The sequence below is a fragment of the Saccopteryx bilineata genome, chromosome 1 (assembly GCF_036850765.1).
Source record: "Saccopteryx bilineata isolate mSacBil1 chromosome 1, mSacBil1_pri_phased_curated, whole genome shotgun sequence".
Classification (NCBI taxonomy): domain Eukaryota; kingdom Metazoa; phylum Chordata; class Mammalia; order Chiroptera; family Emballonuridae; genus Saccopteryx; species Saccopteryx bilineata.
In genome coordinates this window covers 141,777,735-141,791,771 of record NC_089490.1, presented here as the reverse complement: position 1 = coordinate 141,791,771, position 14,037 = coordinate 141,777,735, and the positions used below count along the sequence as shown (strand labels likewise).

Here is a 14,037-nt window from a genome sequence, read left to right as displayed (position 1 = left end):
TGTAAATCTCCACCTGCCATTGAGTCTCTGCCAACGGACGGCTGATTCCCTGGCTATAGCAAACTTTGTTCATTCTTATTTAGGTGGGTTTCATTTAATTGCACACCACTGGACCCAGGAATGCCATATCCAAGAGAAATGAAAACATCTGGCTACCCAAAAAAACTTGTACATGAAAGATCAGAGCAGGTTCAGAGCAGCACTAGTCAAAAATCACCCAAAGTCGGCCCTGGCCGGTTGGCTCAGTGGTAGAGCGTCGGCCTGGCGTGCAGAAGTCCTGGGTTCGATTCCCGGCCAGGGCACACAGGAGAAGCACCCATCTGCTTCTCCACCCCTCCCCTCTCCTTCCTCTCTGTCTCTCTCTTCCCCTCCCACAGCCGAGGCTCCACTGGAGCAAAGATGGCCCGGGTGCTGGGGATGGCTCCTCGGCCTCTGCCCCAGGCGCTAGAGTGGCTCTGGTCGCAACAGAGCGATGCCCCGGAGGGGCAGAGCATCACCCCCTGGTGGGCAGAGTGTCGCCCCCTGGTGGGCGTGCCGGGTGGATCCCGGTCGTGCGCATGAGGGAGTCTGTCTGACTGTCTCTCCCTGTTTCCGGCTTCAGAAAAATACAAAAGAAAAAAAAAATCACCCAAAGTCCATCAGTGAAATAATGGATAAACACAATGTGGTCCATCCTTTCAGTGGAATATTATTCAGCCATTAAAAAGGAATGAGGCACTGATACTCTGCAACATGGATGAACCGTGAAAAAGTGACAGGGAATGAGAGAAACCAGACACAAAAGGCAGCAGAGTCAATCATTCCATTTCTATGAAATGTCCAAAACAGGCATATCCACAGACATAGAAAGCAGAGTAGTGGCTGCCAGGGGCTGGAGATGGAAACAGAGGTTAACTGCAGAAGGACATGAGAGACTGGGGGGATGGGGGAACTATTCTAAAACTAGCCAGTGGTGATGGGGGCACAACTCTGTGACTACACTAAAAGCCACTGAATTGTACACTCTATATGGGTGTTCAAATGGTGTGATATGTCAATCACATCTCAATAAAAAACATATTTTTAAAAACTTTACATACAATATACTGGTAGGAAACACATCAAAATATCAATAGTGGACAAGCCATCTTTATTTTTTTCCTTTTTGAAAATATTCTAAAGTCTCTATGTTCAGCCCACAAGAATTTTATCATCAGGAAAATCCCCACCTTCTAGTTTTAGTTTAGCAATTAAACTAAAATGGATGATAACAGAGCTGGAGCTGAGGGAAGACCCTGCGGGAAGGGTCCCACTGGATCAACAGCATGATTCCTGCTCCTCACCTTCATGGTTCTGAGGATGGGGCGTCCCACCTCCTGGCTGTAGTATCCCACACCATTCACGGTCATGTTGATCGTTAAGGTTCCAGAGACAGGTTTCCCAAAGGTATACCTGGAACAAAATGACGAAGGTGGTTAATTTCACAAGCAGAAGTGTGGTCACTGGAGGAAGGTGGAGTTGCCCAAGGCTTCCTAGTGACTATTACCAGGAAGTGCTCAAGGATGTCTGTCAGGATCATGTCCTTCCCACAGGGACACTACCCCAGCCTACACTCCAACCTTAGAGCCCTTCCTGCAGCCCGAGTCAGGACAGATAACATCAGGGCCCTGCAATTCTCTGTACCAGGCCTCATATTTAACAGTAAGAGACAGAGTCAAAGAATAACTCTGGACCAGGATGTCTGAGACAACCACTGGGGCTGGTGACAGCCCTGGAGTACAAGGAATGCCTGGTCCTATCTGCCCTAAGAGGTTCAGCTTCGAACCAGGGACTGACTTCTCTGAGCTCCTGATTCCGCACCCAGAGAACGGAATGAACTGTCATCTCAGGGATGTTGGTGAAATGTGAATTTGTGTCATGCCCGATACAGAGGCAACACTTGCTTACCGGGGCACAGACAAAATGGAAGATTGTAGTGAATAAAAAAATAACTGGGCATTTCAACCATATTTTCTAGGCTAGAAAACATGTGTGTATCCAGGATATCCTTGTATTTTCATACAAGACAGCTGGAGGGGAATCAGGCTGGGAAGCAGCCTCAGCCAAGCCACAACCTCCATCAGGCAGCAGAGCTGGGGTGGGAGTAAGGGCCTCAAAGGGCTCTTCCAGCAACCCCAGAAAGGGGCAGCGTCTCTTGACAACCTCTCATTCACCCTGCACTACAGCCTTGGTCAAAGGCCTAGTCATTAGTGGGGCAAACCCCTCTAGAAATCCTATGATGCTGCCTATGGAGATGGGTCTAGTTTGGGGAAGGGTGCCCCCCTCAGGGGAGGAGCATGCCCTAGGGGGGAGGAACACGCCTGTGGGGGAAGGGGACTGTAACAGGAGAGGAGGGTGTATGCAGGGAGAGGGGCATGCTCTTGAAAGGTGGGGCATGCCCAAAGGAGGAGGGGCATCCCATGGGAGGCTCATGGTGAGAGGGGCACACCTGTGGTGGGTAGGGGTCCCCCTTCTCACCTGGCCTGCATGGTGCCAGTCTCACAGGCATTCACATCCTGGATATAGCAGGGTGGGTTGATAAAGAGCTCAAACTTCAGCATCACTAAAGGGAGAGAGCACAGAGGAGGAGGCAGGTGGATGTTACCACAGGTTGGACTTAGAAGAGTACCAGAGGTACCAGACAGTGACAGTCCAGCCACTGCATGATTGGAACGAGTTGGCCCCTGGCACTGAGAATAGTTCCATGGCCTCCACCTCAGGCACTAAGAAGAGCCTGGTTGCACGGCAGATTGGGAAACCCTGTCCAAGGGGTCCTATACTACAATCTGTCCCTTCATTTGGAGTTAAAACTCAAGGACCCCTACCAGGACAACTTTGGCAAATGGATGTTACTCATATACCTTCATTTGGCAAACAGTCCCATGTCCACGTTACAGTGGATACATATTCTGGATTTATAGTAACCTCTGTAAGAACAGCAGAGGCTGCTAAGCATGTTATAGCTCATTGTCTGTATGCATTGTTCTATTATTGGATTTCCTAAACTGGTTAAACTGACAATGCTCCTGCATATGGAGCAAAAGCATTTACTGTATTTTGTCATTCTTATCATCTTTAAAGTTAAGGTATTATTAAAGTGTACCCAGCAAATATTTTAAGGTCAATTTAAAAAAATTTAAAAGGGGGTAGTCATATCCTGAAACTCCTACGGGTCTACCATATCATGCTTTTTACTTAAAAAAAAAAATTTAGGGTTCGATTCCCGGCCAGGGCACACAGGAGAAGCGCCCATTTGCTTCTCCACCCCTCCGCCGCACTTTCCTCTCTGTCTCTCTCTTCCCCTCCCGCAGCCAAGGCTCCACTGGAGCAAAGATGGCCCGGGCGCTGGGGATGGCTCTGTGGCCTCTGCCTCAGGCGCTAGAGTGGCTCTAGTCGCAACATGGCGACGCCCAGGATGGGCAGAGCATCGCCCCCTGGTGGGAAGAGCCTCGCCCCATGGTGGGCGTGCCGGGTGGATCCCGGTCGGGCGCATGCGGGAGTCTGTCTGACTGTCTCTCCCTGTTTCCAGCTTCAGAAAAAAAAAAAAAAAAAAAAAAATTTAAATTTCTTTTGAATGCTGATGAAGAGGACACGCCAAATCTTTTTTGCCTGCAAACTACTACCTTCTTTATTTGATCCAGCTAATAACACTGTTTTGTCTTTTTCCAAATAGCTCCAGATATATAAAAAAGATTTATATGAGCAGATGGGGATCCTCAAAACCCTCAGCGAGATCTTCTGAGCATGGCTTTTAAGATACGTAGAGGCAGAAAAAGCCCAATAGAGATCAGGGGAACTACCAGCTTTTAGGATACGCCCTTAAAGGCTCCAACGCCCCAAAGGGGTCTCATAAGATGTCATCTGGGTCCTGCTTCAATAGTGGAAAGGAAGGTCATTGAGCTAAAGCCTTACATGCCTCTGCTGTGAGGAAACAGGGACACTGGAAGGTAGGTTTCCCCCTCGCTCCTCTAAGGGAGGGTTCAGTCTCTTCCAGCCCTGCTCCAGCCACCTGTGACCTAACCTTGCCCAGAATGCTGGGGTTTGCCACTGAAGGCTGAAGGTGCCCAGGGCCGTTGGCCCCATCTATGACACTGTGGACGAGCCTAGGGTATCTCTTCCAAGAAGCAGGTAAACTGATCTCATTTGCACAAGGGCCAATTAACTATGCCTTGCCGGAATAGTCAGGTTTTTTATTCTTCCCTCGAAGATCTCTGTTGTGGGTGTTGATAGTCCTATTTTCTGCTGCTTTGTTTAATATATAGTGTTTCCTTTATTCTTCCTACCTCAATGTCCCACTCATATTTCAGGCTGGGACCTACTCCTAATTTAGAGCTCTCTTTCCCCCTTTTGCCAACTTCTATTATGAATCTACCTTTGTCACCCAGCTTAGTGTATCCCAAGGTTCTCTTTACTAAGTCACAGACACAGAGCTCCAGGGAAAAGCAACCTGGTCTCATCTCTCCAGGCAGAGGAGAACAGAAGCTCCATATCCACACATGCTGCAGATGGCTTTTCCAGTCTACCTGAATCATTACCAGCTAGAAGCAGCAGTCATTGGGACTTGGACGTGAGCTGCAAAGTATAGAATTGTGACAACAATACCAGTGCCATGTGGACTTTTCTTAGATGTGGACTTTTCCTGGACTCCTGCTCTTTGTAACAGCTCCTAACAGACTGAACTGGAGTTGGGTGGCATTTTTCAGGGATTTGGCATGGTGTTGGGTCAACTTGGACTTGGTGAACATGTTAAGGACATTACTCTTTTATAGATTCTTGCTATATTGACCAAGAGTTTGCTTAAAGGCTTTAATTACTGTAAAAAAATAGAAGACTAGATAAAGAAGATGTGGCACATATACACCATGGTATACTATTCAGCCATGATGACATTGGATCACTTACAACAAAACTGTGGGATCTTGATAACATTATACGGAGTGAAATAAATAAACCAGAAAAAAAACAAGAACTGCAGGATTCCATACACTGGTGGGACATAAAAAAGAAACTAAGAGACATGGACAAGAGTGTGGTGGTTACGGGGAGCGGGGGGAGGGAAGGAGGGAGAGGGGGAGGGGGAGGGGTACAAAAAAAACTAGATAGAAGGTGACGGAGGACAATCTCTCTTTAGGTGATGGGTATGCAACAGAATTGAATGAAAAGATAACCTGGACATGTTTTGTTTGAATATATGTACCCTGATTTATTGATGTCACCCCATTAAAATAAAAATTTATTTATTAAAAAAAAAAAGAAGAGCCCAGTTGCTGAGCAATGGAGCAATGCCCCAGATGGGCAGAACATCACCCCCTGTTGGACTTACCGGGTGGATCCCAGTAGGGGCACATGCAGGAGTCTGTCTCTGCCTCCCCTATTCTCACTGAATGTAAAAAAGAAAGAAAGAAAGTTCTGGAGATGAATGGTAGTGATGGCTGCACCACAATGTGAATGTACTTAATCCCACTAAATTGTCTCCTTAGAAATGGTTAAGGTGGCCATTTTATGTTACTTATATTTTACCACCATTTTTTTAGAAAAGATGGGACAAAGGCCAGTCGCCCACACTGTGCCTGGTCATACCAAGCCCTCAATGTATCGGCTCCTGCCATCCTCCCCCTCATCATCTGCATCATCCCTGAATTGGTGACTTCTCTCAGATCTGAAATCCCAGGATCCTAGATTCTCCAACTTACCATACTTCTGAACTTCAAAGGATTTGTTGTATACATGGCCTTGCATTTCAACAAAAACGAACCACTCTCCTAGCTCCAGCTGGTCAGACAATGGGAAGGTCACGTTGATAATGCCTATGTCAAGAAAGACACCCCCTCATCCTGGGGCAAGTGTGTGTGCAGAAAGCCGGCTGGGCCCTGCGTCCAGCAGTGTGGGGGGGCACGGTAGAGGGGTCTCCCCCTACCCTAAGTGGACCCTCAAGGAAGCCTGAAACTCACCAAAGCTGGGGGTCCAGGCAGAAGAATCACTCCTGCAGGCTGGGGGAAGGGGTGGAGAGCGGGGAGAGATGGTACCTTGGGATCCCGAAAGAACCCTGTAGCCAAGGTGAGCTGCAGGTTGTGAGCTGGGTAAGTCAGGGAAACAGGACACCCAGCTCGTCCACTCTGCTCCCCACCCAAGGCGTTCCTTTGTTTAGGGAGACTGTACATGCACTGTCCCTACTCAGCAGCCCTCAGAATCAGGCAGAGAAGAGTGGACATGGGGAGGGGTCAAGGCCAGTCCAGGGGACTAGTAGGCATGACATTGCATAAATCACCATGGCCTATGCACCTGCTAGAGACCACGCACTCCACGTCTGGCTCACGGGTTCCAGGAGCCCCCTGAAAAGGTTGGTCACATGTGTGCATTTTCCAGGCTGGGGGTGCACAGCTTTCCTTGCTCTCCCCAATCCCATCTATCACCCATCTCCCGAGGCTCCACTTCCCTTAGGGTCAAAGCTAAAAGGGAGATATCAGTTACACAGCCCTTATTGTCATAGAGGAGAAAATGCCAGCTGCTCAGCCAAAGCAAAGCCTCTGCCTCTTAGCTGGGGAAGAGATATCCCGTGATGGGTGGGGGTGGACACTGGGGGATGCCAACAAATGAGGTCCCGATGTTCTGGAAAGCTCCTCAGTTACATGCAGGTGCCCCAGCTGGATCCCAGGCACAGAGAAACACAGGCAGAGGGGTCCCCGGAGAGAGCACAGTCTGTTTTCCTGAAGGTTTATCACGTCTGCCACCCTAAGGTGCAGTCCCCAAACCACAGAAGGAGGAAGGGGGGAGGATGGGGAAAGAATCACCACAGCAGACCGGCTCCAAGTGTTTCCACTCCATCATCCTGGAGCCCCCGGGGTCCTGTGTGGGAACACACACAGTGAGCTCAAGGCAGGTGCCCCAGGTGTGTGTTGACCCTCTGAGCCCTCTAGGGCAGAACAAGCATGGAGGGCAGGCCCCCATATTAGCCGTTTACATGGGAGCAAACAATAGCTCAAGGTATAGAAGACAGGGACATGTCCTCAGGATATGAAGACAAGGGGGTAAAAGGGGCCAAGCTGGGCCTTCCTACCATTTAGGAATCTGTGCAATCTACCAAGAGACAGGCAGACACACGCCTGGCTTGTGCCGCAGTAGACCCAGGAGCTGGGATGGATCAGGTCCCATCCTTGTGAGGCACCGGGTGGGGGGAGCAGTGGCTGGGCAGTGGGCGAAGACAAACCAGATCTTGCTGAGAATAGGCTAACCAAGCTGAGCCAAAGCTGAGGAGGGTAGGCCACTCACCAGGATGTAGGCTTCCAACTGCAACAGAGGCAGTGAGCAAATCATCCCCACTCCCCAAAATACCTCAGGTTCTGTGCACGTTGCCTGTTTGTCCATGCATGGCCCGGTTCCCTTTGGATATGCACAACCACTGTTATGGATTGAACTGTGCCTCCTCAGCCCACCAAATTCATAGGTTGATATCCTTAGATTCTTAGAAACTCAGAATGTGACTGTATTTGGAGATAGTTCTTCATAGAGATAATCAACTTAAAATGAGGTCATTAGAATGGGTCCTAATCATATAAGGTGTCCTTATAAGAAGTGGTGATTTGGACACAGACATGCATAGAGCAGCGATTTTCAACTGGTATGCCTCAAGAAATTCGAAAACATGTAATACCTGACTATTCAGTCAGAGGCACTGACTTCTTTTCCCTTAGATTGCCAAATAGAAAACTGACAACAGCCAACACACATAGCCATCCAGTGTGGATAAATCAAAATAATCTTTTTTTTATCAGATAGGCAAAACATACGTTTTTTGGTGTGCCGCAGAATTTTACTAATTAGTTTATGTGTGCCAGGAGATGAAAAGGTTGCAAATTGCTGGCATAGAAGGAAGACAATGTGGAGACAGGAGGAGAAGACAGCCAGAGGCCTGGAACAGAGCCTTCCCTGCTGACACCTTGATCTTGGCCTTCCAGCGTCCAGAACTGAAAGAGAATAAACTTGTGTTAAGACACCCGATTTACAATCTCAGTTACAGCTGCCCTAGCAAACCTGTACAGTTGCCATTAGCAATGAGAGTGGGTGACCAAGTCCTGTCTCAGGGCTTTCTGTGCTCCCTTTGTCGCATCACAGTCCTGCCCTCCTTTCCAGATTTTCTTCCACCTCTAATCAGGGTTGGCTCGCCCAGGGAGCCCATACAGACTGACACTGATGGATTTTCTCAAGCAGCTTCTGCCAGTTTCCTGGAATACCCAGGACATATGCATTCATGTCGGAACACCGAGCACCTGCCTGGAGCCTGGCAGCAAGCTGGTGCACATCAATGCTAATCTGAACAGTTGATGCCAACTCTGACCAAGACACAGAACTCTCCGGTGGGGTCGTGGCTTACACAGCTATGTTTCCAGACCACGGCAGTGTGCCCCGCCTGATCCCCATGTGGGGCTGACCCTGGGCGTGTGGACTCATTCCCATAGGCTCAGAGCTGCCATTGTGTCCAGGGGTGTCCTAGTTGAGCCCAGAGACACCTGGAAACTTTGCACTTTAGATTCAATCTCTTGTGATTTTTTCTCCTTGGACCTCAGCCAGCTTGGGCCCTTGACCAACCTCCAGAGGAAAACGGGCAGCCGCACACAGCCAGGGCTCTTCCCTTCTATGGTGTGTGTCAAGCCCTTCCTGGCTAGAACTGCACATGGGCAGGAGCTAACAGGTGAGCGAGCCCCAGCGCTCCCCAGGGAAAGCTGTGGGCACATGTCCCCTCAGATATCTGGGTACAGGAGTTTGGCACTGCCCACTCAGAAAGCACAAAATATACACATCTGGGGCCTGAGAATCCCACTCCTGGGGTCCAGCAGAGCCTGAGGGACGCACCAGGGGAAAAGAAGGTTCACACATAAAGAACTCTGACGGCAATTCTGATCAAGGCCAAAATGTGGAAACAAGCAAATATCCTCCAGGAAGGGGTTTAGGTACAGAGCCTTCCTTGGCAGAAGGAATGCAGGCACTGAGGTGAATTTACAAGGCTGCCTCCAAAACATGTGCAAGTGCATTAGAATATTAAATGAAAAATGGAGAAACTTGGGGTGCTGGAAGTTAAGGCAAAACTGTGTGCACCCACAGGACTCCTCTTCTGGGCTGGCCACCACCCCTAGGAACTTTGCAGCAGTACTTTCCAGAATGAGAGCCCTGTGGGGGTGGGGTCTGCTCGGCTCAGTGATGCACTCAATACTCAAGAACATGCGTGTCCCGCATGCCTTAAACATGTCCCCTCAGGGTTCCCTAAACCCTGCGTGGTCGCCTGCAGACCATGTTTGCATCTTTGTTATGTTCCTGTGCAGTGTCTTTAACTCTCTTTCTTCACAATCAGTGCTGTTCTGAAAGATCCTCCTTGCAGCAGAATGCCAGTTGAGAAATGCAGAGGAAATAACGGAGCTGGAAAAATCACCACTTTGCAATCATCATAGAAAGTTTTGTTTCACGTAATTTTGGAATTATCTTTGAATGCTGAACTGATAGCTGAGATTCTGATGGGTAACAGGGTATGCACAGAATCTCAAGTGTCCCCCACAGATTATTCATTGACTGCAAATGTGAAGTACAGACTTTTGGTGGGAGCAGCACAGCAGACTCAACCTGAAGCACTGGCTGCACTTAACACCACCAGCAATGAGACAAACCAATGTCAGGTGCCTCCCAATATGATGAAACAGGGAGGGCCAGCATCCTTCGTGCTGATTCTGCCCCAAGATGCACATCCTGGTCACAGAGAACCAGCAGGCCAGCCCACTGGGGGCATTCTAAGAAACAACTCCTGAGACTCCCCCGCAAAATGTCAACATTATGAAAGACACAGAGAGGCTAAGGAACTGAATCAGATTAAAGGATGCCAGGAGACACAATGATTAAGCCCAACATGTGGTCCAGGGTTATATGCTGGACCAGCAAAGTAATATGCTATAAAGGATATTATTGGAACGATGTGGATTCTATATTCGATAACACTATTGCATCTATGTCAAACATTCTAAATATGATGGTTGTACTTTGGTTGTATAAAAGAATGTTCTTGTCCTAAAGGTGTTCAGGGGTGATAACTGCAAATTATTCTCAAATGATTTATCATTAAAATAATTTTATAAGTATACATGTATATATGTGTATATATAGAAAGAGAGTGAAAGCACAGAAATGTGGCAAAATGTTTGTAATTGGTAAGTCAAGATCATGGCTCTCAAAGTCTGTTCCCTAGCCCAGCAGCAGCACCAACTGGAAACCTGTTAGAAACACAGATCCAGCCTGGCCTGGTAACTCAGTTGGTTAGACTCTAACCTTTAGAGCATCATCCCCATACACCAGGGTTGCAGGTTTGATCCCCAGTCAGGGCACATACAAGAATCCACTAGTGAATGCATAAATAAGTGGAACAACAAATCGATGTTTCTGTCTCTCTTCTCTCTTTCTAAAATCAAAATTTTTTTAGAGAAAAAAAGAAATACAGATCGTCAAGCACCTCCAGAGAAACAGCTGAATCAATAACTTGGGGAGGGCTCAGCAATATAACAAGCTCCCCAGGGCAATCTGATACACATTCAAATTTGAGAACCACTGCTCTAGATAAGGACTTGGTCAACTACAGCCCCAGCTCACTGCCTATTTGTGTAAAGCTTTACTGACACCCAGTCATATCCATTCATCCACCTACATCTGTGGCTGAATTTGTGTGACAGCAGCAGATCTGAGTTGTGCCAGAATCTTTCTGGCCCACATACCCAAACATATTTACTACCTGGCCCTTTAAAGAAATTGGCCCTTTGCCAATCCCTGGGCTGAATGAAGAGCATATGGGACCTCTCTGTGCTGTTCTTTCACCTTTTTTGTATGCTTGTAGTTATTTACAAATAAACGGTTAAAAGAAATCAATGCCTTCTTTCTGTGACTATGTTTATCTCAAAAGAGAAATGACGGGTTTGGTGTGCAGTTATATTTCTTTCTAATACACGTTAAATAAACCCAGAGCTACTAAAATTTCCAATGGTAGTACATAGCTACTTAAATCCTTCCTAAGCCTTCCCAGAAGAGCATTGGCCACTTCTGGGACCACTGGTGTTCCCTTACTGAAAAACAGGGCACTCAACCAGCGTTCTTGGCTATTTCTGTCACACAGACCTCCTCCTGGGCCTTCTAGGAAAAGTGGAGCCCCAGAAAGGAACCAGTATTGCAGACAGGAGTTGTAAGAGGACAGGAGAGAAAGGCCAGTTGCTGATGATGGCCATGGCCATGGTGTCTTAGGTGGATGTGTTCTAGGAACACAATTTAGGTGAGAAGCAAATCTCACCTTCTCATTGATGGGCCTCAGGTCTGGGGTGATGATGATGACGCTCATGAGCAATGGAAGAAAGGAGAAGGGCGTGTAGCAGCTGCAGGCCATGGCCAGCCCTTCCCCCAGCCCACACCGGCCACCCACCTCGGGGCTGGGGCCTGTACACAGGCTTGTCCGTCTGGATGAACACTGAGGCTCCCCAGGCAACCACAGTCACTGAGGTCTGGTCGTGGAAGACGGGGCCCTCTTCTGTCCACTGGCTTTGGCCCCACACCTTCAGGAGGGCCTGGCCCAGAGACCTGTGGGTACCTGCCAGCAGAGCATGGACCATTGGAAATGGAGTGTCACTCTGGAAGGGACCTAGCTGTTGGGAAAGTAGTGTGGAGGTCTAGGGTGGGTGTTATCCCAGAGTGACTGTGTCCCCCAGGGGATACTTGCCAGTTTCTGGAGACATTTTTGGGTGTCACAGCTGGTTGAAGGGCATCTAGTGGGTGGAGGCCAGGGATGCTGCCCAACAGACTAGAGACTTCCCCAAAGGGTTTTGGATCCTGAACACATATAATAGCTCTAAATGAGCATTTCTCAACTTGGGTTAAGTGGAGGGGGCAGAATCCTTCCCCACCCCGGGGACACTGGCAGTTGTCATAGCTGGTGATGAGGGTGCTACTGGCATCCAGTAGGTTAAGGTCTGTTAGCTCTTTCTCCCAGAATTATATAGACCTTTCTTGGTCTCCTATACAGACTGACAGCAGCCATTCTGGGAAGAGTGCTTTCTTGTGTGTGATGGCTGAGGACAGCACATCTTAGCCCCTGTCCTGGGCAGCCCGCTTTTTGATTACAAGGAAGTAGATCTGCTCAGAGGAAACCGCCAAGGGCAACTCTATTGTATTTATTAAGGGTTTCCCAACTGTTGACATCTAAGGCTGGTACATTTGCTGGGGTGGGTGCCGCGGATCGGTGCGGCTCCTAATAACGGTGCGGAATTAAGGAAACACACTTATCAAAACAAAAACGATGGGACCGGAAGGACTCTTCAAAATGCCTGGCAGTATCCAAGGGCCCCATAGCCCCAGTTCGCTTTATTATATAGACATATGCAAATCAAGGACCTTGATACAAAGTTGCACATCCAAGGCTAAGACAGGAATTCTCCCAAGGCAAAAACAGGATACATTAGTGAAATCTACCAACATCTGAAACAAACAGTCAGAGGAAGCTCACGCCCAAGGAAGCAAGTGGCGTGGGTGCAAATACTCAGCATCATAGCCAATATGGAGGTGAAGGGGGGAGAACTTAGCCTTTTGCTAAGCCCCAAATCTAAAATGGCTTTTTGCCATTTTGGTCCACAACATATCCCCCTTTTCTTTTTTATTTTTAATTTGTGTGCTGAGATTTGCACTCATCTGATTTCCTGGTTTCCCAGATTCTAATTTGGAGGCAGACTGAAAAAATACAGAACAAACACAAAATTAGTATAGTCAATGCTAACAGATACCCAAACAAACATTCTAATACATTACAGTGATTAAAGCCTTTAAGCAAACTCTTGGCCAATACAACAAGAATCCATAAAAGAGTAGTGTCCTTAACATGTTCACCAAGTCCAAGTTGGCACCAACACCATTCCAAATTTCTGCAAATGCAACCCAACCCCAGTTCAGTCCATCAAAAGCTGTCACAGGAGCAGGAGTCCAGGAAAAGTCCACATGGCACTGGAATTGCTGTCACACTTCTATACTTTGCAGCTCGTGTCCAAGTCCCAAAGACCGCTGCTTCTAGCTGGTAATGACCCAGGTAGACTGGAAAAGCCATCCGCAGCACACATGAAGACGGAGCTTCCGTTTTCTTTAAACTGGAAAGATGAATCCAGGGAGCCTTATACTGGAGCTTTACAGCCATGGGGTGGTAAGGAGAACCTTGGGATACACTAAGCTGAGTGGCAGAGGTAAATTTGTAAGTTGGCAAAAAGGAAAAAAGGAGCTCTAAATTAGGAGTAGGTCCCAGCCTAAAATATGAGTAGGGCATTGAGGTAGGAGGAATAAAGGAAACACTATATATTAAACAAAGCAGCAGAAAATAGGACTATCAACACCCACAACAGAGATCTTCGAGGGAAGAATAAAAAACCTGAATATTCAGGCAAGACATAGTTAAGTGGCCCTTCTGTAAATGAGATCAGTTTACCTGCTACTTGGAAGAAAGACCCTAGGCTCATCCACAGTGTCATAGATGGGGCCAACGGCCCTGGGCACCTTTAGCTTTCAGTGGCAAACCCCAGCATTCTGGGCAAGGTTAGGTCACAGGTGGCTGGAGCAGGGCTGGAAGAGACTGAACCTTCCCTTAGAGGAGTGAGGGGGCAGCTTACCTTCCAGTGTCCCTTTTTCCTCACAGCAAAGGCATGTAAGCCTAGCAGGCTTTGGCTTAAATGACCATCCTTTCCACTATTAAAGCAGGGCCCAGATGGAGTCCTATGAGGCCCCGTTGGGGCATTGGAGCCTTTTGAGGGTGTATGCCAAGAGCTAGTATTTCACCTGATCTCTTTTGGGCTTTTTCTGCCTCTTGGTACCTTAAAAGCCATGCTCAGAAGATCTTGCTGAGGGGTTTGAGGATCCCCATCCGCCTATATAAACCTTTTCCGTATATCTGGAGCTATTTGGAAAAACACAAAACAGTATTATTAGCTGGATCAAATAAAAGAGGGTAGAAGTTTGCAGGAGAAA

The 14,037-nt window shown here is 47.9% G+C and overlaps 1 protein-coding gene across 1 annotated transcript in view; it reads right to left on the bottom strand.

Annotated features, from left to right (window-relative positions):
* The window catches only part of CPAMD8 (C3 and PZP like alpha-2-macroglobulin domain containing 8), a 110,919-nt gene that overhangs the window by 81,322 nt on the left and 15,560 nt on the right, over positions 1–14,037 (bottom strand). Inside the window, 7 exon segments of the mRNA XM_066252643.1 lie at positions 1,323–1,431; positions 2,497–2,581; positions 5,712–5,825; positions 6,810–6,864; positions 7,288–7,305; positions 11,333–11,385; positions 11,462–11,626. Coding sequence (XP_066108740.1) covers positions 1,323–1,431; positions 2,497–2,581; positions 5,712–5,825; positions 6,810–6,864; positions 7,288–7,305; positions 11,333–11,385; positions 11,462–11,626 — 599 coding nt within the window.